At 56.3% G+C, this 23,827-nt stretch overlaps 3 protein-coding genes across 6 annotated transcripts; 1 reads left to right on the forward strand and 2 right to left on the reverse strand.

Annotated features, from left to right (window-relative positions):
• Positions 1–144: 144 nt before the first annotated feature.
• DCXR (dicarbonyl and L-xylulose reductase) lies at positions 145–4,786 on the forward strand. Of its 2 annotated transcripts, none has more exons than XM_082066892.1 (8): positions 145–248; positions 312–409; positions 480–634; positions 2,750–2,792; positions 3,092–3,191; positions 3,351–3,415; positions 3,508–3,625; positions 4,090–4,786. In XM_082066892.1, the coding sequence occupies exons 1-8, from the start codon at positions 188–190 to the stop codon at positions 4,191–4,193; spliced, it is 744 nt and encodes a 247-aa protein (XP_081923018.1). In that variant the 5' UTR covers positions 145–187; the 3' UTR covers positions 4,194–4,786. The 2 variants fall into 2 exon arrangements, with proteins under 2 accessions (XP_081923018.1, XP_081923019.1); XM_082066893.1 differs by lacking the exon at positions 4,090–4,786 and adding an exon at positions 3,807–4,065.
• On the reverse strand, positions 4,368–9,476 carry RAC3 (Rac family small GTPase 3). The gene is made up of 6 exons (XM_082066894.1): positions 9,334–9,476; positions 7,298–7,369; positions 6,915–7,032; positions 6,220–6,282; positions 5,579–5,738; positions 4,368–5,461 (listed from the first exon to the last, which is right to left on the reverse strand). The coding sequence occupies exons 1-6, from the start codon at positions 9,366–9,368 to the stop codon at positions 5,331–5,333; spliced, it is 579 nt and encodes a 192-aa protein (XP_081923020.1). The 5' UTR covers positions 9,369–9,476; the 3' UTR covers positions 4,368–5,330.
• A 576-nt stretch (positions 9,477–10,052) lies between these two features.
• Positions 10,053–20,571, reverse strand: LRRC45 (leucine rich repeat containing 45). Of its 3 annotated transcripts, XR_014185503.1 has the most exons (18): positions 20,242–20,571; positions 19,692–19,753; positions 19,393–19,463; positions 18,911–19,089; positions 18,048–18,176; positions 17,396–17,508; positions 16,788–16,846; positions 16,601–16,678; positions 15,536–15,671; positions 15,163–15,240; positions 14,886–14,997; positions 14,661–14,731; positions 13,699–13,791; positions 13,025–13,117; positions 11,948–12,121; positions 11,706–11,853; positions 11,080–11,332; positions 10,053–10,993 (listed from the first exon to the last, which is right to left on the reverse strand). XR_014185503.1 is itself a non-coding variant. In XM_082066886.1 (17 exons), exons 1-17 carry the CDS (start codon positions 20,540–20,542, stop codon positions 11,136–11,138), a joined length of 2,094 nt encoding a protein of 697 aa, XP_081923012.1. In that variant the 5' UTR covers positions 20,543–20,571; the 3' UTR covers positions 10,053–11,135. The 3 variants fall into 3 exon arrangements, 1 of the variants encoding a protein (XP_081923012.1); XM_082066886.1 differs by having other exon boundaries at positions 10,053–11,332; XR_014185504.1 differs by lacking the exons at positions 10,053–10,993; positions 11,080–11,332 and having other exon boundaries at positions 11,717–11,853; positions 13,025–13,160.
• Between the last annotated feature and the right edge of the window lie 3,256 nt (positions 20,572–23,827).

Here is a 23,827-nt window from a genome sequence, read left to right on the forward strand (position 1 = left end):
CTTTACGTTAAAAATGGACCGTAAACGCTGTAGTCCAGAAGCCCGCAGCCTCCTGTCGGGCTGTTGTGGTGCCAGAGGCCAAAAAGCGTCCGCGTGTGCTGACCCGCCCCGGCCCCTCGGGCCGCCCCGCGGCGGGCCCCGCCCGGCCCCGGCGCCGCGCCCGCCCAGCCCGCAGAGCGCCCGCAGCATGGAGCCGCAGCCCAGCAGCTTCCGCGGCCGGCGGGCCCTGGTGACCGGCGCCGGCAAAGGTGGGCGGGCGGCGCGGGGGCCGGGCGGCGCGGGGGGCCGGGGCTGACGCCGTGTCCCCGCAGGGATCGGGCGCGCCGTGGCCGTGGCGCTGAGCCGGGCCGGGGCCCGCGTCACCGCGCTGAGCCGCACCGCGGGGGACCTGGAGAGCCTGGCGAGAGAGGTACCGGGATCCCGGACCGCCCTCCCCTCCCTCGGGCCGGCCCCCGGTAACCCCGCCGTCCCCCCGGCAGTGCCCCGGCATCGAGACCCTGTGCCTGGACCTGGCCGACTGGGAGGCCACGGAGGCGGCGCTGAGCGCGGCGGGGCCGTTCGAGCTGCTGGTGAACAACGCGGCCGTGGCGCTGCTGCAGCCCTTCCTGGAGGTGACGCGGGCGGCCCTGCAGCGGTGAGTGCCCGGCAGCGGTGAGTGCCCGGCAGCGCTGAGTGCCCGGCAGCGCTGAGTGCCCGGCAGTGCCGGGGCCCGGCAGCGCTGAGTGCCCGGCAGCGCTGAGTGCCCGGCCACGGTGAGTGCCCGGCAGCGGTGAGTGCCCGGCAGTGCCGGGGCCCGGCAGCGCTGAGTGCCCGGCAGCGCTGAGTGCCCGGCCGCGGTGAGTGCCCGGCAGCGCTGAGTGCCCGGCAGCGGGGAGTGCCCGGCAGCGCTGAGTGCCCGGCAGCGCTGGGGGCCCGGCCGCGGTGAGTGCCCGGCAGTGCCGGGGCCCTGCAGCGCTGAGTGCCCGGCAGCGCTGAGTGCCCGGCCGCGGTGAGTGCCCGGCCGCGGTGAGTGCCCGGCAGCGCTGGGGGCCCAGCAGCGGTGAGTGCCCGGCAGCGCTGGGGGCCCAGCCGCGGTGAGTGCCCGGCAGCGGTGAGTGCCCGGCAGCGCTGGGGCCCTGCAGCGGTGAGTGCCCGGCCGCGGGGAGTGCCCGGCAGCGGTGAGTGCCCATCAGCGGTGAGGGCCCGGCCGCGGTGAGTGCCCGGCAGCGCTGGGGGCCCGGCAGCGGTGAGTGCCCGGCCGCGGTGAGTGCCCGGCAGCGCTGGGGGCCCGGCAGCGCTGGGGGCCCGGCAGCGCTGAGTGCCCGGCCGCGGGGAGTGCCCGGCAGCGCTGAGTGCCCGGCCGCGGGGAGTGCCCGGCAGCGCTGAGTGCCCGGCAACGCTGGGGGCCCGGCAGCGCTGGGGGCCCTGCAGCGGTGAGTGCCCGGCAGCGCTGAGTGCCCGGCAACGCTGGGGGCCCGGCAGCGCTGGGGGCCCTGCAGCGGTGAGTGCCCGGCAGCGCTGAGTGCCCGGCAGCGCTGAGTGCCCGGCAGCGCTGAGTGCCCGGCCGCGGTGAGGGCCCGGCAGCGCTGGGGGCCCGGCAGCCCCGGCCCCGCTCCCCGCCCGCAGGCTGAGCCTCAGAATGTGAACGGCTGCGGCTGTGGCCGAGCTTTACAGACACCGGTGTCTCTCAGGAAAGGCAGCGGCTGGTGCACAGTACCACACAGCCCGACATACTGTTAGAAATGCCTCCATGGTTTGTTGGTTGTTACTGCTCATGTCTGCTCCCTTTTTTTCCCGTCTTTTCGTACTTCACATAATCACCTTTCACCCTGTAACCATCAAAAGGAAACCAAGTGAAACACTGACGCTATTCCACACAGTTAATGAGTAGCCAGAACCTGCAGTTTCGTGTCTGAGATGGTGGTGTGCACACACCATCCAGCCCACGCAGTACAGAAGAGCCTCTTGCTGTTAACCAAGCTCAGAGCTTCCAGCCTAGCTCCAGCTCAAGCCTCTGCTAAACTGAAAGGCAGGTGTCTAAGACAATTCAGATAAAGCCAGGTAAGGGAGCATAAAACTGTCACTTCACAAAATTAAACTTGCTTACTGCGATAACATGACATCTTTCTTTTTCTCTCAAAAGATCTGTAGCTCCAGGTGGGCATAAGGTTTAGGATACAGCTTATGGCGTTTCCCTCTGAGAAGATGGGTCATGCTTTGTTCCAACATTAAAAAGGGCTACTGTGAGCCTGTAATAAAGGATTAATTTGTGACTAGAATATAAAAGGTATGGAGTCTACTAAGACAATTCTGCAAAACTAGTAGGTAAAAAAAAAAAAACACACACCTCAGCAAGGAAGGGCTTTGTAGCAAATAGAAAAAAAAAACAAACAACTGCTTCTAGTCTTATAGCAGATTTGCTATTTTAAAGCCCTGTGGAGGGTTCGATTGACCTAAGCTTTGTCACTGGCTGAGGCCTGGGGCTGTTTAACCTTTAACAGAGGAACGACGTGAGCCCGCTAAAGAACAGAGTCCTGCTGGAGCCAGGACGGTGCACGAGGCACCACCAGGCACCAGGCTGGCTGCCTGGCACCCGCCGCCCTTCGCCGGCAGTGGGATGACAGTCCCACTGGCCCGCCTGGCATTTCTGGGTTCTAGAGGACCACCAGTACTCCCGAGATACCAGCAGCACGTCCTCTGCTGCCTCCCGAAACAAATCCCCGCTGGCCTGGGCTGCAACCGCTGTAACTTAACTTTTGTTTATTTGTAGGTCTCTTGATGTGAACCTTGGGGCTGTGCTTCATGTTTCCCAGGTGAGGAAGAACTGTCACTGCAGTTGTCTCCAAGAACACTGGTGACTAAGTTGTTCTGCACAGCAAAGTGCCCCCTGTGGGGCTAAAGGGACTGAAGCCCAAGTCAGCCTTGCGTGTGCAGCCCCTCCACTCTTGCTTTGATTCTCTTGTAAGCAGGAGGCAGTGAGGATTTACTTCCTCTGGATGTTTTTACTCTTTTGGCCACCACAGTAGCCCAGCAAGATTCCTGCTGAATGAAACAATGATTTCTCCTGTTACAATTGTGGCATCCCTTTTTCTTTTTTCCTTCCCTCCCCCAGATTGTTGCTCGGCAGATGATTGCCCAGGGGGTGTCGGGTGCTATTGTAAATGTCTCTAGCCAGGCCTCTCAGCGTGCTCTGTGGGATCATGCTGTTTACTGTAAGTATGTCTAGCTGTAGCAGTGCCCCTCTCCTTTTGGATGAGCTGGAGACACTGCCACCGAGCTGCTGGCTGCCGGTTCTGGGCAGTGAAATCCTTGCGTGTGTTCCAGATCAGCGCTAAGCACTTAAATGCCTCTGTTCTTCCCTTGTCTTGAAGGTTCCACAAAAAGTGCTGTGGATATGCTGAGCAAGGTAATGGCACTGGAACTGGGACCCCACAAGGTAGGATTCCTTCTGAGATAAAGTGTGAAAGCTGAACCTGAGCATTTCCTCTCAGAGCAGCCTGGTTAGATTGCTTGTTGCTTTTGTCCCAGATTAGGGTGAACACTGTGAACCCCACAGTGGTTATGACTGACATGGGGAGAATTAACTGGAGTGACCCTCAGAAATCTGCTGCCATGATTAATCGGATTCCTCTGGGAAAGTTTGCAGGTCAGTGGTGTAGCTTTGTTGCCAGGCTGGGCTCTTTTGTTCCCTCTAATTAACATCACAGCAATAGGGACCTTGCTGCTTTTGTGGGCAAGGTCACAACTCTGCTGAATGGCTGTGCTTGAATTCCTAAACACTTCATGAGGACAGGGTGAGAATCAACCTTATCTCTCCTCTTCCACAGCCTTCTCAGGACAAGTGACATGCACTTGGTTTACTGTTCATAAATACGACTGGGAGGGGAGCATAGGAGCTTGCTGTGAACTAAATACCGTTTGATCACAACAAGGACTTTTTGATGTCCAGCTCTCAGCCACACTGTCCTGTACACTGCATCAAGCACAGTCTGGGGGCAGAAATATTTCCCTGCTGCAATGACATGTAGAGGTCAAAGACATACCTTTTGGGATGCTTGCTTTTCTAGCACAATTTGAGGGGGGCATCGGATGTTCTCTGTTTGATTCCAGAGGTGGATGATGTGGTGAACAGCATACTCTTCCTGCTGAGTGACAAGAGTGCTATGACAACGGGCAGCTCACTGATGGTTGATGGGGGATTTCTTGTCTCCTAAGATGACACCCGCATTTCACACCTGGCCTGCATTCTCATACTAGTACTGCATAGATGTAAACTGGATAGAAAACAATGACACAGACCCAGTCTTGCTGGAGAAGAGGAACCTGTATGAGAAGTGAGGCAGAAAATTACCTTTAGAAGGCTGCTATATAGTAAAGCTCACATACGCTGTCATGAAGAATGTTTATTGCACCAAATAAGGTTTTATCTTGTCACTCTACATGATGATTAGAAATCGGACTTGTCTTTCTTCCAACCCTATTCCCCCCACAACCCTTCAGAAGCTCTCCCTGTTCTGTCCGAATCCATAGAGCGCACCTGCACCTCCAATGGGAAGGGAAAGAAGTTAGCAGACTCCTCATTGCTTCCTTTGCTGTTTTTAGTAAAAAACAAAACAAAACAAAACAGGGGCAACAACCACAGTCCTGCTCTGCAGAGACTGGATTTGGGGGGGAGGCCCTGCTAAAGACTGATGGGGGGAGCAGCACCATGGTGTCCTAGGGTGTGCACACCCAGAGGCAAATACATCAACTGCACAGAGCTGTTTCGCTGAGTTTGGCTAGTATCCAATAAAGCACCTAATGATTAGTTCTTCAGCTCGTATCTCATTTACTTTGACCCTTTCCAGGCTGGTTATGATTTAACAGTCTCAGGCACGTATCTGCTAGAGCACCAGTTTGTTAACCATTAGCCGCAGCAGGCGAGGCAAGGAGACCCTACTGCTCTCCCAGCTGCTCTTGTCTTTTGGCACTGTTCCTGTCCTCCCTTCTCCCACAAGGATCTTCACCACCTGTTTCACCTGCAAGTTGAAACCAGGTGTTTCTGGGACAGGATGGATGTCTCAGCCCTGTCATCGTGGAGTTCAGGAGAGCCAAAACAGCCTGTTGCCCCAAGGAGCTACCTTGCCTTCCCCATTGTACCTCCCCAGGGATTGTACAGCCCCCAGCTAGTCTCCTGCCCCCACTGCCCCTTCACATCAACACTGACGTTAAATCAAAGAGACATTTAAAAAACACTGACTTCGTACATGATGAAGGGCCCTACACATCCCAGCCCCCTCCAGAAACACCCAGCTAATATACAATCTGTCAGAGGACGACAACATGCTGAGCCAGCGCCTAGGCCACAGCCCTCAAATCATGGTACACTTTTTGCCGGGCTTCTTCACAGGCGGTGGGCAGAGCACAGCCCGGATGGCTTCATCAAACACCGTCTTCAAGCCCCGCTGCGTCAGGGCAGAGCATTCGAGGTACTTTACCGACCCTAAGGGAAAGAGAGCTCCAGCTCAACCACTCCAGTCCTAGCAGGACGTACTGTCCCTCACCCACTCCAAACCAAAAAGCTCAATGCCATGGAGATCTGCCAGCACACAAGACTCACCGATCTCCCGAGCCATGGCCAGACCTTGGGGGTAGGTGATGGGGGCCAGTTTCTTATCACGTAACCTTTCAATGGTGTCCTTATCATCCCTCAAGTCCAGCTTGGTGCCCACCAGGATGATGGGTGTATTTGGGCAATGGTGTCGGACCTCAGGGTACCACTGAAAAGGAGAGGCACGATAAGAACGGTAGCTAGAGCAGTAGATGCAACCGTAAGGATGCATTTACTGTTAGGAACAAGGTTTTTACTGCTGATATGGTGGCAACGCCTGAATAGGATACTTCTGCCTACAGTTCTGAGAATACTCCGCAGAAAGAGATTGGTGCAGATGTAATAACGAAGGCACCAAGACACGGAATCATGACAGACAGCGCCAGCCAACTCTGCGCACGGTACTTCCCTTAGCTGCATTTTAGCTTCTAAGACATCCCTTCTTTAAGATGCAGATTTGAAAAGGCAAAAACTTAGCCAAAGAAGTAATGAATAAAATGTAAGCCCCTCTTCATCAAACCTGCAGAATGTGACCTTCTCTTATCGAAATGTGACTGCTAGAAATGTTGGGCTTGTAGGTGTTGCTGGGCAGGGCAGGGCAGGGGACTTCACTGGTTCCTCCCACTGTTTCACCCAGGAGAATACTTTACCTTAGCTCTGACATTCTCAAAGGAGGCCGGACTCACAAGGGAGAAGCAGATCAAGAAAACATCCTGTGTGGAAACAAGAGGGTCAGCTGTGTAGAAAGAAACAGGTAGAGATAACGGAGGGAGGGTGGAGAGGGAGCCTTACAGAGGACAACCTCCTCCCACAATCAAGGACTGTGTCTCTAAGAAGTCTTTCCCCACTAAGGCTGCTAAACTAATTCAGAGAGGGAAGGAATGGACTTGATTGTATGACTTCGTCGTCTTGTGTAACACTGGGCCCTGCACGTTAAGAGCCTGTGGCCACAAATACCTTAACAGTGCTGAGCGCGTCACCCCATGTACGGGCCCTTGGGAACTGCTGCAGCCAGGGAACGCTCCTCGTGCAGCCCGACGCTGAGCTGTGCCACCGAGAGGGAACGGGAGCACGCAACGTGGCTCGGCACAGCAGGCCCACGCCACCCCTTTCACCTGAGCCTCCCGGTGGCACACAGAACTGTTCAAACACCATTAAGAAGTAGGGATGAGAACAGGACAATCTTTTAGGAGAAATTCAGCTGTGATACTTCTTAAACAATCAGAATTATAGTTACAGCTGCAGGAACCTAGATTTTCCTCAAAGGAAAGAAATCTGCTGTCCTTGGGAGCCTCCCTATCCCCAAAAGGGAGCAGTTACAAGCCACTCCAAGCTCAGCACTCACCGTCTGTGGATAGGAAAGAGGCCGCAGTCGGTCATAATCCTCCTGCCCTGCTGTGTCCCAGAGGCCTAGGTTCACTGGCTTTCCATCTACCATGACATTGGCAGAATAGTTATCAAACCTGCCAAGGAAGAGTCCCCATCAGTGACAATCTTGTTGCGACCCACGCATCTCTTCACATGGAATCCAAGGCAGTGAATCAGGAGAGGACACTGCAACACAGTTCCAGAGGGGACAGTCTGCCCTCCTCACATCCCACTGGCACTGTCCTCCCACGCGAAGTTCATAGGCTGATGTGGAACAGCCTCTCCTCACCTACAGAACCAGCTTTTACAGATATGTGCATACAGAGCAAAAAGCAACTGAAACCCAAAGCCATTACTCACACGGTGGGGATGTATTCTCCAGGAAAGGCATTCGTGGTGTAACTGATCAGCAAGCAGGTCTTCCCGACAGCTCTGCAGAGGATCAGAGAGACAAGCATAAAGAAAGGTACGGCAGAAAACATTGTAAACTCACCCTTTCCCCACCCAAAAAATAAGTTAGGTGAAAAGTTATTGTACGAAAAAACCAACCTGTAGAAGGCTGGAACGCCCTAGGTGTCAGGGACCAGGCCTGCGCTCACAATGTGCTCCTTGCCTGGGCACTCACCTGGCCCTGCTCTCTCCCACTCGTTTCCCCACCCATTCAGCCTCAACAAACAACCAGGTAAAAACACATTTGTTCCCGGAACCAAAAGAGAGGAAATAAATTAGGGTTCTGTGCTAGGCTCAACACATCCATAATTATCTAGCAAAACAGGTGAACAGCGAGTTGAAAAAACATGCAACAACACAGAATTATTCAAGCTCCTGAGATACAGGAGTTCAGTGTCGGTAAACTTAGGAGTCCCAGAAGTGACACAACCTGTGAAAGTTGTGAAGTGCAGAGAACCTTCCAGAGAAACGGACTGTGAGTGCCAGGGAAAGCTGTCTGCTAGGAGCCTGAGTGAAGCTGAACAGCCAGCAGCGATGGGAATCCTCTACCCAGTTCTGTGACTGGAGCGGCACAAGGGAAGGCTTCAGGAATAAGCAAGAGACCCCAGAGGACCCTGCGGTCCCTCATCAGGACGAGCCCGAGCACGGTGAGGACCACTGCGGTGAGCCACCCAGCTCCTCCCACAGACCAGGTCCCCTCTCGGGGAACAGGGCATCGTGTAAGGAACCGAACACTGACCAGCCCAGCCTTCCTCCTCAGCCGCAACCTCCCTACCAAACCAGGAAGTCACATAATTCACAAAAAGCACACATATCTATGATCGAAGTGGTTTGGTATCCAAGTTCACTTAGTCTCTGCACTGCCAATTTGGTCTTAAAGCACAAGACCGGCCTGCAAACCTTCAGCTGAAGTCTTTTTCCAACAGGCCAAGCTCCCCTGTTGCTCTCCCCACCGTGACAAGGCTGTGCTGTATTGGGGGGTGTCTCCTTCTCCTGCACCCCTCCTTAGACTCCACGGGCTACAACCTGCAAGGCCTTCGAATCGAGGGTGTATGTGAGGGGGTGGCACGCACGGGAGAGTGGACAGACCAGTCCCTGCCTAAGGCCAGTTCACATTCAGTTCTCCGTATCTCAGCTCCGTGTTTGCTGTGGTATTCAGAAAAACAAACAGGAAGTATGAGGAAAAATATGCAAGACAAGCTAGGAAAAGTTACGAAGCACCATAATCTACTGCATGCCTGCATCTTGCATACAGATGTGCTCCCAGAAAAAAAGACACATAGGAAAAGCCTAAAGAGCAAGAATGATGACAAGAGGCACACGGTAAAATCAGGAACAGCAACGTGTTTCACCCTGGAACACAAACAACAAAAGGAGATACGAGGGAAACCTGCAAACCTCAAGACTTTTAGTGAGGACTTTGTGATGAATCACGCTTTTATGTCAAAAACCAGTGAAACACAGGCACCTAATACAATAACGAGGAGAAGGTTTACAGCCCCGGAAAAGCAGGTGTTTGTTTTCCAGGCAGTACAGCCCCAGGTACGGAACTGCTGCGAGACGCAGACCCAAGTTTCCGAGCCGCGGAGGGAGCGGGAGGCGCCGGGCGGGGCCGCGGCCGCACCAGGCCCGACCTGCGCCGGCGGAGCCGCCCGGCCCGGCCTCGCCGCCGCCCCCGCGGCCCCGAGCCGCCCGGCGCGTCCCTCCGCGGCCGGGACACCGCGGCCAGGCGGGGCGGCCCCGCCGCGCTCCCGCCCGGGCCCCGCGGCGCTCCAGGCCGGGCCGGGCCCCAGCGCCGCGCCGCCCGCTGGCGGAGCCGGCTCCCCCGGGCCGCGGGGCGGGGCCGCGCCGGGCCCTCCCTCCCGTCCCTCGGCGGCGCGGGGCCGGGCCCGCTTTGTGCGGGGCCGCGGAGGGCCGAGGCGGCCCCGCGGCCGCCGCGCACTCACCCGTCGCCCACCACCACACACTTGATCGCCTGCATCTGCCCGCGATGGCGGCGCCGCGCTCCGCCGCAGTGACAGCCCGCGCGGGCGGGGCCGAGCCGAGCCGAGACCAGCCGAGCGCGGCCGAGCCCTGCGGCGGGGGCGGGGCCAGCCCCGCGCCGGCCCCGCCCCGCCCCGCGCGCCGGTAGCGCCGCGTGCCGGGGCCCGGCCGGAGCCCTCGGGCGCGGCGGGAAGAGGAAGGCGCGAGCGGCGCGCTCCTCCCGCCGCTCTGCAGCACGCGGCCTCCCCTCCGCCTCCTCCCGGTACCGGTACCGGCCCCAGGGCCCGGCGCAGGGCCGCTTCCACACCGCAGGGCCACCTGCTGAAGGGTGAAGCTTTAAAAACTGGTTGCGCCGTAGCTGCTGTGGAGCAAAGGTGCAGCAGCAGCAGCGCTGCAGGACGACTGCCGGATCCCTCCCCCGTTCCACGAGCTCTGCCGGGAACACAGACGAAACAGCAGGCTTCACCTTCCCTTCTGCTGCGCTACAGAGCGGCCCAGCACCTGCCAACACTGGCCCTTCTCCTCCCCTTGTGCCTTTGCTTTTACTTTAGTTCAGAACCATAATCTGTAGACATACTCGGTTTACCCCCCTTTAACAGCCTTTTAGCTCCAGGACAGGGTGGCAGGACCGACACAGCAGTAACGCAGCAGTGGGCCCCTCCCATCCGTCCATGGTCCAGTGTCACAGCAAATTACAAAAGCTTTTTATTAAAAAAGCGGAGCAAAACCCAATATGAAAAATCACAAACACAAACCAACCAGTCTGCACAGAGAGTTTCATTTTCCAGTTGCCTCTCAAAACATGTACCACAAGTTCACTTCTCCCAGCACAGACTCCTGCAGAAACTCAGCTCTCCCGGATTCAGACCCTCACATCCGTTCCCTTTCTGCACGCCACACAGGACGGGTGCTGCCAGGAAAAGGAAGCTCCCTCTGCCCAGCAGCACCGCTGCTCTCCTGGCCACGGAAACCGGCACTGGGCTCCCGACAAACCAGCAGGACACTTTCAACATTTGTCACAGCAGAATGAAACCCTGTTGCATTCTGGCCACAAGAACTCCAGCCAGGGGCCGCAGCTCACAGCGAGGAAGCACAGACGCTGATCCCCGATGGCCCCCGCTCTGCAAACCGCAGCCACAGCCCAGCCGTCCAGCCGGGACACAGCAGCCGCTGCGCAGCCGGTTCCACGGGTAACGGGTGTTCATCTCCCGCCCGTCGCCACCGCCAACAGCGCGGAGGGCAGGTCGAGGAGCCCACGTGAGCCCTGCCAGACTCTGCTGCCGCCTGTGAGCACCGGTGGGTAAGATCTGGTGTTTCCAGCAGCCTTGGTTTCCCACGAGCACAGTGAATGTCTCCCACCTACAGGGACCTGCAAACACTGCTGCCCATCATTTATCAGGTTTCACTGTGAAGATCCAAACAAATACTGCAGAATGACCACAGTTCAGGGAATGTACAGCTCCCTGGTAACAACTGGTGCTGTATAAAAGGACAGAGAAACACTTCGCGTGCTGTAGCAGCGCAGGGCAAGGGCTCCACATCATGAACTCAGACCCACGAGCCTCTATCCCAGCCCTGGATGGTTGTTTCCTCCTCTCCTTTATGTGGTCGGGAATAAGATTTCTGAAGAGCAAGAGCAATTCTTTTTGCAAGCCTCTGTGTCACCCCACTATGACAAAACTATCCCGCTCGGAAAGACGGGGCTGTACCTGAGTTGCTCACCCTCTTCCTGACAGCAGGCACCTGGGTTCTTTAAGCCAAGCTCTCATCTCCTAGAGCTGTGGGTTCCTAAGGGGGAGCCCTGCACATATGCCATGATGGCATTCTGCAAGAACCTTGCTCGCTGGGCCTCTTCCTCCCTCATCCTGGAGATGTCAGCCTCTCTCATTCTCAGCTTCTCCAGCAGCACAGAGATTTCACCTTCCTTGTCCAGCAGTGCCTCACGGTGATTACTTGATTGGGCTGTGAAAGAAGAGCAGCAGTAAAGAAAATTAGGGTGCCCCTAGAATAAACAGGAACATGCTATAGGCACAGCCAAAATGACGGAAGCAGGACAGCCAACAGGCACCCAAGAAAAGCTGCATGAGAAAACGTGAGAGGTTTTGCACAGACAAGATGTTCCACTTCACTGTGCAGGAAATCCAAACATTTTGCTTGCTGTGCAGCTTTGAGCAGTTATCGAAGCCTTGGTTTCTATAAAATGACAAGAATCCCTGCAAACGCACCGGGACGGAGGGTGCAGCTCACAGCTGCCGGCCTGTAAGCACGGCCAGGTCCAGGCCCGCTGCAGGGTACCGCAGCATTACCACCCGAGAAGCACCAAAGGATCCATCACCTTTCAGCTGTCTCTCCAGGGCTGCAATCTTCTCTCTCAGCCCTTCCTGTGCTGTGCGTTCAGCCTGCAGGTGCCCGATCTGCTCCTGTAATTCCGCTTTCACTTTATTCACCTCTGTCACTTTCTCCTCCTCTTTACTGTTCAGGTCCTGACACACAGAGACAAATCCATGAACAACCAAACAACTTCAGCAACGAGTTCCACCCCTGTGGTGACCGCATCTCTACTCCAGCCCAAATTACCTGCTGAAGTTCCTCAAGCCGCCTTCTGAGTCCGTCAGCATGCAGGCTCAACTGACTGGCTTTGGCTTGGGCCTCAGCAACCATTTGTTTCTGCTTAAGGCAGCAGTGCTGAGCTTCATCCCGCGACTCGGTCACCAGCCGCAGCTTCTCTTCTAGGTGTTCTAGTCGTTGCTGCTGTAAGACACAAAGGAAAATGAAAATACATCAGTCCCATTCCATTCCTGCAGAGGGTTCTCCCCTTTTTGTTCCCAACACAGCGATGAACCCCTGGTTGTGTCAACTGGCACTGAAGAACAAGCACAGGACTGAGCCGTGATAGACACGTCACCTCCCCCGTGCATTCAGAAGTGAATCTGAGCTGCTTTCTGCTGCCAGGGATCACATTCTGACGGAGACACTGCAAAGCACCACTCGAGTGCTGAGAAACAGAGGCATATTGCTGGTAGAAGCACCAACACCAGCACCAGCGCTGACAACCACTGCTGCGTTCCCTTCCTCCACGTCCCCGCGGCTCCGACACGCCGCTGTGCACAGCCACGCAACTGCCGTGTCCCATACAGACGCACGGGGCAGCTTTTATATGTTTGTAACTCGGTAAAGTATCTCCTCTTGTGATGTTACATATAAGTAAACATTCCAATAGTTGTTCTCTTTCACAGGCTGTTGATTTCATTACCATTTTCACGAAGTTCAATTCTAAAGTGACTTTTTTATCCAGCAGCAGTAGCCACCTGCAGAAATTCCCCTGAGCCGAGAAGCAGGAGCAGCCCATGAAAGCTGCTGTCAAACGGGAGGACTGACATCTGACAGGTAGCTTCAAAAGCTGCAGCTGAGCTGAAATCTGCTACGACAATACCTGTATCAATTCTGTTACTGATGGGAAGTACGGAGCAAGTGGGGATAGCTGGTCACATTCTGGAGACTATTCAAAGCACACTTTTCAGGACTCCTTCCATAGAAATCACATTATTTGCAGGCCAGTGAAACCCAGAGCAGGGAGTTACTCATAGTTCCCCAAGACAAAAGCACAGGCTGGGCGGCCGTTCCCACTGCTTCCACAGACAGGTCTGGTCTCACCTCCTCCAGCCGCGCCTGATTCCGGACTTTCATCAGCTCCTCCTCTGCCTGGCCGCGCTCCGTGAGTGCAGCTGCTCTGGCTCGGCTCAGCTCCTGGCGCAGAGACGTGAACCATCACTCCAGAGAAGCTGCAACACTGACCAGAAAACACGAGCAGCTTCCAACCGCAGGCTACGAGTGATGCAGCCGCATCCCTCAGGGCAGGAAGACAAACCCCGCCAAGCACTGTCTCACCCCGAGACTGCCATCTAAACTCAGTGAGAATTCCAGTTACATGAGTGTGAGCAATGGGTGAAGTTTTCCAAAGACAGGGGAATAGGAGAGGGCAGCGCTGGATCCAGCTGGGGGAACAGATGTGGAGGAATATGCTACACTAGTTGAGACCACATGGAAAACCGGTGAAGTCAAATCCTGGTGAGAATCTAACCGCGATCAACAGCAACTTGATTTTTGTTCAAGCACAACCTACAAGTTTCGCTGTGGAACCTTCTCCTTTCTCAGTCCAAAACACTAAAAATGATTCCAGCTGGCAAACTGCTGTTTTCCGTTCCTCCCTACAGCACATGACAATCTTTACGCAGGTAAGCAATGAAGACTCCACAAAGCTCTCCTGGCAGCTTTCTCCTGCCACCACTACCCAAGCATCCCAACGCGACCGGAGCGCCTGTTCTCACCTCCTCCAGAGCTATCCTGATGGTCTCCAGCCGCTGGATCCTGTCCTGCATGGAGCGTTCACTGGTCTCCATGTGCTGCGTCATATGATCCACCTGCAAAGCAGCAGAAACCACTTCAGCACGTGCCAGAAAAGCACTCCCGTCTGCGGGCACAGCAGCACGGCCACGCGGCACCGCTGAGCATCCTCTCCTGTACCCACCCGCCACCGAAGAACCACTCCTGCCTCCCTCAGAGCTCCACCAGGACACTGTCCTACAGAATCTGCCCTCTAGAAAGCGAGAACTTTAGACAGAGATCCCTTGCAGGCCAAGATGAAAGACACAGAGTCCCAGCTCTCATCTTCAAGTGGTACGAAACACCAGGAATTCGTTTTCTACTTGTAATGTTGCTGAAATCTTGCTGGCCTACATCTTTGCTAACAAGTTTTCAAAATCTTCAGAGACATCTATTGGTATAGTTTTATTTTTGAGAGATTTCACACCTCAATAAACACTCCAAAGAGAGCTGGTCACAGCCTCTTGTCCTGTCCACACTCAGACAAAATTCCCCTAAAACATAACAGAGAAGGAACTAGCAGGCTGAGCCCTGTTGAAGGACTGGTTGTATAGAGTACGTATGTCTCAGTTTCCTCCACTAACGCACCTGTATTTCAGTAAGCACGCCAAGACTGTGTATTCACAATTATCTCTCTGCACGGTATGGCTGGCACAAGGGCCAGACTCCGAGCCCCTTCTGCAGAACCGCACACCCCTGTGGCCCACGCTCCTGCAGGCGGCCAAATCCCACCAGCTGGTAGAACGTCTGTGACCCCTCCAGCTCGTAGGAACGCCCTACGGCTCCACGGCGAGCCCGAGCCCCCTGAGTTCTAAAGCAGCTGACAGCCAACAATGGCTTCCAGTGGCGCCTGTATGTCAGGACCAAAGAGACTAACATCAGGATGCTGCAGAAACTCCCTTCTCACCTCTTTTAACCGAAGGGCCTCCATGTCTTCAAGACTTTGTTTAAATCTTCTCTTCTCTGCTTCCAGGCGTTCTGCACGTTAAAAGCAGGCGTATCGCAACTATGACATCCCTGCTACGCGGGCTCTATTTCATACTATACCACAAACTCCTCCACCCCTGCTCCTTGTCTCCCCTGCAGCACCAGCCCACGGGCGTCCCTGAGCCGCGCCTGCCCCTCCGCTCACCCTCCGCCTGCGCGGCCCGCAGCTTCAGCTCTGCTGTTGTGTTGGTCAAGTCTTGTTTCACCTGGAACAGCTGATCCTGCTGGACTTTGCACTTCTTCTCCAACTCATCTACCTGCAAGGAAATTACCACAACGGATTTTCTTTTCCTGTTAGCAGAGAAAATTTGCTGTACAGAACAATCAGCAGAAACAGGAAGATCAGAGTAGAGGACATACATACAGAGCAGAAGTGAACGATGTCCAAGTCCCGCTCCTCAGTCTTGGACTTGCTTTCCTACCTGGTTTCTTAGGAGCAGATTCTTCTCACTGGCAGCAGACAAGTCACGCAGAAGCTTGTTTTCCCGATCAACACCCTCCTGCAAACGGAATCGAAATTAAGAACCTGTACTCAACCTCATTCCTGCACTGCCAACCTACTCCAACTAACGCTACACCCAGCTAAGTCCAGCCTACCCCATAAACACCACTGCTCCTCTCCACATACAGCACTCACCTAATTTACACAATAATTGTTGTGGTGGCAGCTGTCGTTAACCCACTAGTGGTAAAAAAATCACGTGTGCCTATCCCACCCAGCATCCCCCAGGCTACTCAAAGCAGGGGTTGCCTGGAACCTTGCTCTCAGACCTCACTGGGGCTTCTCCAGCTCACCTGCTTCTGCTGCTGGAGCTCCGTGAAGTGGCGCTCGGCCGCGCTGCTCCGCTCCTGTTGTGCAGCCCTCAGTAGCTCTCCCAGGTCGTGCACCTTCTGCTCAGACAGAGCCAGGGCAGCTTCGGTCATCTGCAGCCTGTACAGAGAAATGCCCTCCAGAGTCCCTTCCAGGGGAGGTGCTCGGTGAGCTCTGCACACCCCGTGGTATGAGTGAAATCAAGCCAGTGATACAGGCATTTTCACCCCTGGGAAAAGGAGATCACTGCTCCCCGGCCCCAGCGGGCTCCGCACGCCGAGAGCCCTGGGCCTGCTCGGAGCCGCTGCCCGGCTCCCCAGCGCCTTCTCCCTGAGCTGCCGCCCACGAGGGGTCCTCTGCCCGGACCCCTCTGGGATGTGCCCGCTCTCACAGGAGAACAAAGCTGGATAGTTTGTAATATACCACTGCTAGGTCGTTTAAAATTAGGTACAGAATTTTAAACACGGGTAGCAGAAGTGATTTGCTTGCACTGTACACAAGGGACATGTCCACAGTGGGGCTGGGCATAAGGAAACTGCCTTCACCTGGCAGAACCGAACAGGCGAGGCTCAGCGTTCAAATTCTAACCCCTGTGATGTGCATATGGCTCTACACAGTCTGACACAGCTTTTGGGCAGCTTCACCTCATTGTTCCCAAGCACGGAATCTTGCTGGTTGGGTTCCTCCATATCTGCAACAGTTCTCAGAAGACACTTCAGCTGCAGGGGAAGCAGGTACAGAGTCCTGCGGGCTGTAACTGCGCAAGGAACGTGCCTTAGCCCATCCCTGCCATGTGTGTTTTTTCTTTTCATCCCCTGTAATTCACTTGCTCTCACACCAATGCACTGTAATTGTACTTAAAAACAAGCAACACATCTAGCATGGCAAACCCAAAGGCCTGATCTGACCGTAACATCTGGATACTACTGCAGAACTAAGTCAAACAGTAAGCGAGCTGCTCCACAAGGTTATCCCCGTTCTCAACAGCTCTGCTCAGCACTGCCTATGCAGCACAGACCAGCACAGGACAGGGGTTTTCTCCACCGTACTTGGCTTTCAGTGAATTCATAATAGAGTGCTGCTCGTCCAATGCTTCCTGCAGCTGGCTGACTTGTGTTGCAGACATCCTGCATTTGGGGGAAAAAGACAAAAAACGGGTCAGTAATTTCCACCAGGAAACGCAGAGGGCTCAGTTCTGCTGTCAAAGAACAGAAAGCACTCAGAGATTCAGCTCACCTGCCACTCCTGGCTATTTCTTCTCTCTGCTTGTCTATAGTGTCCATCAAATCCAGAAACTGTGACCAAGGCAAACATCAGTGAGAAAATTAACTGCTCGAAGCATTTACATTTCTCACCTTTCTCTTCCTAGTGACAGGTGAACACAGGCCAAGCCACCTGCGGAAAGCAGCAACCAGGAGGTTCAATGGGTTCACCAGCACATCTCACTGACACCCTCAGCTACAGGGACTCTGCACCATTCGGTGTCAGAAGAAAAGAAACTCTCGTTTCTTGGTTTTCACCACTTGGAAAACACAAAACCAGTTGCAAAAGAACAACCAAAAGCACGAATATGGGTGAAAAAAATCACTAAAACTACCCCAGAATGCCAAGTGAACATGTTCAGCAGGGTATGTGCTCGTACCCGTACTGTCATGGATTTGATTCCGGGGCAACCTGTCTCAGAGGAAGGACCCGGTTTACTCAGCCACGTGCCCACCCATAAAGATGGACATGCAGCTCCAGGTGCACAATAACCCTGTTGCCGGGTGTTTCATGGGGACATCAAGGCAAAGCACAGGATTCCAGCTGCCCCATTTGAACTGCCAACATGTAACACTGCTGACCTGCCTGGTCTTCTCATCCTTCAGACTCAAAACCTCCTTGCTGAGTATGTGCGTTTTGTTCTGGGTCTCACTCAGGATAGTCTCACGTTCCTGGTTGTGATCCATGGCTTGTTCTGATGCAGAAAGAGCAGAAGAACACGGGCACGTTTTGAAAGCGACAGAGCAGCAGGCGCTGCTGGAGGAGGCAGCAGGCGGGCCGCCCGCTGCCGCAGCACCAGCCCGGCGGCCCTTCCCAGGCCGGCCCGTGCTCAGCCCAGACACGAGGCGGCTGGAGCCGAAAGAGCAGCGTGTGATCAACACCCCGCACAGGAGCGCACTGAGCTCCGCTGTGCCCGGGACACAGGACACGCTGCATTAGCCATGTCCAAACTTGGCTACTCAGAGGCAAGCCAGAACCCCAAGTTCTCTCACACTAACGTGGCACAGTCATCTCCAATTCAATCCCTATTATTTTTCTCCTCTTGCTGCTAGAAGCGATGCCTCCAATCTGATCAGCCCTCATTCAGAGACGAGAGAAAGCAATGCAGGGCACTGCGTGAACGCCGTTGAGAGGGGGAGAAGGGGCAGCTCTCCCCTGGAGCAGCGAGTGCCCTGCACCTCTGAAGCGGGGAGGGAGCTGCTAACTCTTACCCATGCAACAAGTAATACTCACCCACCGCTTTCAGGATGTCACCAGGAACGTTGTTCCCAGCCAGCTCCAGCCTCTTCAGGGTCTTGTTGCTGTGCAGGCAGTTCAGCAAAGCTCGGCCACCCAGAAGCCCAATATTATTCCAACGCAAATCTATACAGAAAGCAAACTTTCACCCCAGCAGTCACACATCTGCTGGAAAACACAGCTCAGGAGGAACTCTACTGCTTATCCACCTACAAGCACGGCTGACTAATGCCCGCTGGCCTCAGCACAAGCACAGGTGGGCACTGCCTCCCTTTTCAAGATGGGTAAGAGGGAGGGAAAATAACAGACACAGCAGGAAGGACAAAGATGAATTTTAAGGGCAATAAAGCACAGGAGGCCACTACAGTTCGAAAGGTACACAAGTCTGCCCCTCACAATTTCATCTCGTGAGCCTTCCTTCCTCAACTATGATCTGTGGACAAGAAAGAACTGGCAGCAAGAGCTACATTGTCCTGAAGGAAATTCTGGCAAAACTCCTTCCTAAGGAAAAGCAAGGGTGAAGTAAGTGTCCAAGCCCGGCATGAGCCATGCAACAGCATCCACAAATGGGAATTAAGCCGCCCCCTCCTCCACTAAGGGCTGTTCTGCTCCAAGCACAATCTTCATCTGCAGGTTTGGTTCCAGAGATTCCAGTTACAGTTCCCACTCTCCAAAGGCCACGGGACTGTCACCTCTACTCCCTGCACAAAGCCTGCAAGGTGCTCCAGGCTGACAGGAACCGGGAACGAACGGGAACAACAGGGACCAGCTGGCAGAGATGGCGCAGGCTGCAGGGAGCCTGACGATACACACGTGTGTGCACGCAGATGTAGGGGTGGCAATGAAGCAGCCGCTCTTACCCAGCTCCTGAAGGCTGGAGTTGTGTTTCAGTGCCATGGCCAGCTCTCCGGCCCCCTGATGGTTGATCTGGTTGTTGCGCAGATCGAGCCGCTGCAGAGAGCTGTTTGCTCCCAGGCCTTGGCAGAAAAAGGAGAAGCCCTCCTCCCACACACCAAGGCTGTTCCATTCCAAGATCAGGCTGGGGAAAATCAGACAGAATTGGAGTAAACGGACAGTTGCAAGAGCTCGAATGATACCTGGACCACAGGACCCCCTTGGACCCCCCTGACAGAGACGCAGTTTCAGAGAGCAGGGTGCTGCAGGGCCCTGCATCCTCCGGAGGGCACCTCTGCCCCCCACGCCTTCGCTTGCCCTGTTCCTCATAAGAAACTGCACCACTTGACATTCCTCCTACCCCAACAGGAAACACCCTCAACCCTTTTCTAATGTTGTGCTCCATCTGGCAGGAATAGCAGAAAGACAGATAGATGCAATTTCTTACCTCCTGATGGATTTGTTCTGCCTGAGAAGTTTTCCCAAAGCCTCAGCTCCCACGGTTCGCAAGTTATTTCCCTGAAACAGAAGCGCCAGGTGATCAGCAGGGAACTGCCCCAGTGCAGCCATCCCACAAACACCACCAGCCGCACCCCAAGGTGCAGCCAAGCACTGAGAACAACAACTTTACAGAAGTACACATCTTGTAGAACAACCCTGCACCAGGACTGTCTATTTCTAACTCTGATTAAGCTTGAGTTCCTATTTCCTTCCCCATCTATCTTAATTTTGTTTGAACAGACTCACCTTCAAATCCAAAGACTTGACCGTGGTGTTGGAGCAAAGACCATGCAGCAGAAGTTTTGCACCTGAGCAGACAAAACAAAGGAGAGTTGTTGATTTCGCAGGTGTAACCCTGCCCGTGCATCCTTTTAAACAGCCAGCTCAGGAGACAGGGCTGTGACCAAACACACGGCTGGTAAACAGCTGCTGCTGCCGGAAAGCGGCAGCCTGAACTTCTACAGCAGGACATTGTTTTCTATGTTCTCAGAGAAAGAAGCGCCGGGGCAGAGAACCGCATGGAGCTCCCGCTGGCAGCGGGACCGTCCTGTGCCCTAGAGAACCCCCATCGAACGCCGGCTGGACGCGACGACCTGGTGCCTGGATCCGGCCGGTCACCATCTGCATCCTGCGGCACCAGCAGCCGCCAGGCTCGCCCGCTTCGGGCCAGCAGCGGCCGCCGCGCTCCGCAGAGCAGCGGGAGCTCAGCCGCCCGAACCGCGAACGCTCCTTCTCCAGCCGCCGGGCCCGGCCCGTCCTGCCCGCCCGCCCGCCGCCGCTGGCCGGGCCGGCTCACCCTCCTCGCTCAGGCCGCAGTCGCCCAGCGCCAGCTCGGTGACGGGCGCGGCGCCGGGCAGCAGCCGGGCCAGCGCCCCGCACGTCTCCAGCGACAGGCCCTGCGCCGCCAGGTCCAGGCGGCCCCGCGCCCCGCCGAGCTCCCGCAGCCGCCGCAGCACCGGCTCCTGCGGCGCCGCGCACAGCCGCGCGTAGCCCCGCCGGAACTCCTCCATGGCCGCCCCGACCGCCACCGGAACGGCCGGGCCGCCGCCCCGCCCCTGCGCGCGCTTCCGGGAGGCGGCGCCGGCCGCGCGCGCCATGGAGGAGCGGGGGCCCCGCGGCGGCTTCGGGAAGGTGCGGCGGGGCCGGGGGGCGGCGCGGGCGAACCGGCGGGCGAGCCGCCGCTCACCCGCTCTTCTTCCCCGCGCAGGACACGGTGGACCGGCTGCTCCGCCGGCACTTCCGCGACCGGAGAACTCGAGGTACCGGGGCGGCGGGCGGGCCCGGGCGGGGCGGGCTGGGCTGTGCCCCCTCCCTCCCTGAGCGTCTCGCCGTTGCAGTTAACGGCGACGCGCTGCTGCTGATGGCGGAGATGCTGAAGGTCTTTGTCCGAGGTGAGCACGGAGCAGCCGGGCCCAGGGTCAGCCTGAGCCGGGATGGGGCCCGGTGCCGGCCCGGGGGTCCCTCCGCCCCGCCGGGCACCGCGCCCCGCCCCGAGCACTCCGCCGGGCCCCGGCCCCTCCCGCCGCAGCCGTGACCGCGCTCCCGGCCCTTCCTCACGGTTGTCCCGCAGAGGCGGCGGCGCGGGCGGCTCGGCAGGCGCAGGCGGAGGAGCTGCGGACCGTGGACATGGAGCACGTGGAGAAGGTGCTGCCGCAGCTGGTGCGTCCGGGGCCCGCGGGGCGGGTGCGGGGCGGGCGCTCCCGGGACGGGGCTGGGTGCGGGGCGGGCGCTCCCGGGACGGGGCTGGGTGCGGGGCGGGCGCTCCCGGGACGGGGCTGGGTGCGGGGCCGGCGCTCCCGGGACGGGGCTGGGTGCGGGGCCGGCGCTCCCGGGACGGGGCTGGGTGCGGGGCGGGCGCTCCCGGGACGGGGCTGGGTGCGGGGCCGGCGCTCCCGGGACGGGGCTGGGTGCGGGTGCGGGGCGGGCGCCCCGCGGAGCTGCCGGCACACGGGTGTGCTCAGGGGCTGCTGCTCTCTCCTCCAGCTGCTGGATTTCTAGAGGGCTGGTGAAGCAGAAGATCCCAGCCCCACCGTGAGCACCTGGCTGCTCCCAGAGCCCAGCTCCAGGAAGAACAGTCTCAGCTTTTTCTTTCTCTGCCATTTTGCTCCTGTTTCCTCCCTCCTTCACCAGGATGACAAAGCCCCAGGCAACTGTGCTCTCAGATGCTATTTTTGACAAGTGGCTGGCACACGCTTTATTTTGGTCGGCCAAGTGTGTAACTGGTTTCCATCTTGCTCTTTAATTCCTTTACCAGTAGTGTGTGCTTCACAGCACGGGGAGATGCTGTTGCTTCCTCAGCTAATGTGAGAAAAAGGTACTGCTACTGCTTCACAGAGGTGCATGGAAAGATTAACGGCTGGAAATGTCATCCAAACGTCAGGCTCTCGGCACCTCAGCAGGCAGCTGCAGCAGGGACTTTAGGTCCAGCTCCAAGCCTGTCTAATGAATAGGTTGTTAACGAGAGTTCAGTCACAGGCTCTTGCCAAAAGCAGGTAACTGATCTTTATTTTATAAATAAACAGTGTCTGTCCCTCACTACCTTCCAGTATTTCTCCAGGGCTGTGACATCAAAGAATGCTTGAAAGCTTTTAACCATTTGATATTCTCCTCAGAAGCTGCTTCCCCTCTGCTATAAATTTGTTCTCACAAACATCAATAAATTAAAACCGAGTCTCCCTCCCTTGTGTAGGCTCTTTGCTGCAATTAATCATCGAAAGTCAAGTTGCTTCAAAGGCTTGCAATGTTTCCCCCGTACCCACCCTCTTCTCTAAATCTTTGTAGGCCAAAAGGAAAAAGGACAGAATAACAAACAGCATGTGTGAGAATCCCACATCACAGGCCAGCCTGGCCCCGCAGCCAGCGGGGAGGCCGGGGCAGCTGTGAAATCAGAAACCTTACACACGCAGGCAGGACCCGCACCGAGCGGCTTTGCTGGGAAATCCAGCGCGCTGCACGAAAGCGGCGGCGGCGGCGTCCCGGGAGCGGCGGCGTCTCGGGAGCGGCGGCGGCGGCGTCCCGGGAGCGGCGGCGTCCCGGGAGCGGCGGCGTCCCGGGAGCGGCGGCGCCGGCCATGCGCTCTGAGCAGCCGCTGCGGCTGCTCCCCGTGCAGAGGCAAAGGCTCCGTCGCTGTGCTCCTCCAGCCCAGAGCTATCGGGGTCATCACTTGGGACACCAGCCGCTCAGAAGCTTCCACTAAACCCACAATTTAATACATTCTTTCTGATGACAGTACCAGCCTAAGGAGTGCACCGTCCCCTGCACTGCAGCCTCTTTGCCAAGACAGCTGTTTGTGCAGCTGTACAATGAAACGCATCAAGGAACTGACCTAGTTCAGCCTCCAGCCCCACAACCATATGGTAAAAGAGACAACAGCAAAAAAATGCAAGTAATACTACCTTTGAATGCCCAAACCGCCACCTAGTACAGCATAAGTGATACAGAAACAAATCCCACTCAGCAGGTACCTGCACAGATTGTTCTGTGGCAGGGTAGGAATCCTTGCAGGAGCTACCTCAGTGACCAGCCTGCAGTTTTCAGTAGCGGGACATCCTGCCTCTCCTACAGCATTCACTCCCTTCTTGCCTTCTCCAGCTTTCTAATCCTCGTCTCCCCCCATTCCAACTCCTACTGACACATCTCTCAAAGCAGCTGCCCTAAGAAGGCTCGAGTTCCCTGACACAAGCATTCTTGACCGAAGAGGACGCTGACGTGGATGTCTGTAGTAAAGCAGTACTTGAACAGCATCAGCAGTTCAAACTGTTCTTTGCATTGGCAAAGGAGAATAAGACCTCTGGTCTAGCTGTTGAAAGAACCAATTTTTCATCCTGAAAGAGAAGTAGATTAAATTGGGTTCGATGTGTGGCCGAGTTACACAAGGGACAAGCACGGGCAGAACTGACAGGAGCTGCACGCAGCAGTTTGAAGCCTCCCAGTCCTCACCCCTGCACTTAACCCGTAAAACTGCCGCAGTAATAATAATACTGCGGCTTGTATCCCTAAACTCTTCCTTCTGTTTTCCCGTATCAGGTACTTGCAGGTGATAGTTATGGTGCCAGCTCTTTGTCAAAACTGGTGGAATCAAAACAGCTCACCAAATCAGTAACATTTGATGTTGCCTGCGCTCTTCAGAAAGTCAGAGTAGTGCATGGAAAGCACAGCCCAGCGCCCGCCCAAGCAGAGTGCTGCTCACGGTAACCCCGGGAGCCAGAGCGGCAGGAGCACGACACCGCCCCGCAGGAGCCGTGTCCCTCCTGCGCGGATTCAGCAGAGCAGCTCTGGCTCTGACTTGTGGGGACAGAGCGGCCCCGACACAGCACCTGAACCGAGACACAGACAGGCCTACGCAGTGCAGGCTCAGCCCACGCTCCATCCACTGAAGCAAT

Source organism: Streptopelia decaocto (genome assembly GCF_964273445.1).
Source record: "Streptopelia decaocto genome assembly, chromosome: 16".
Lineage (NCBI taxonomy): Eukaryota > Metazoa > Chordata > Aves > Columbiformes > Columbidae > Streptopelia > Streptopelia decaocto.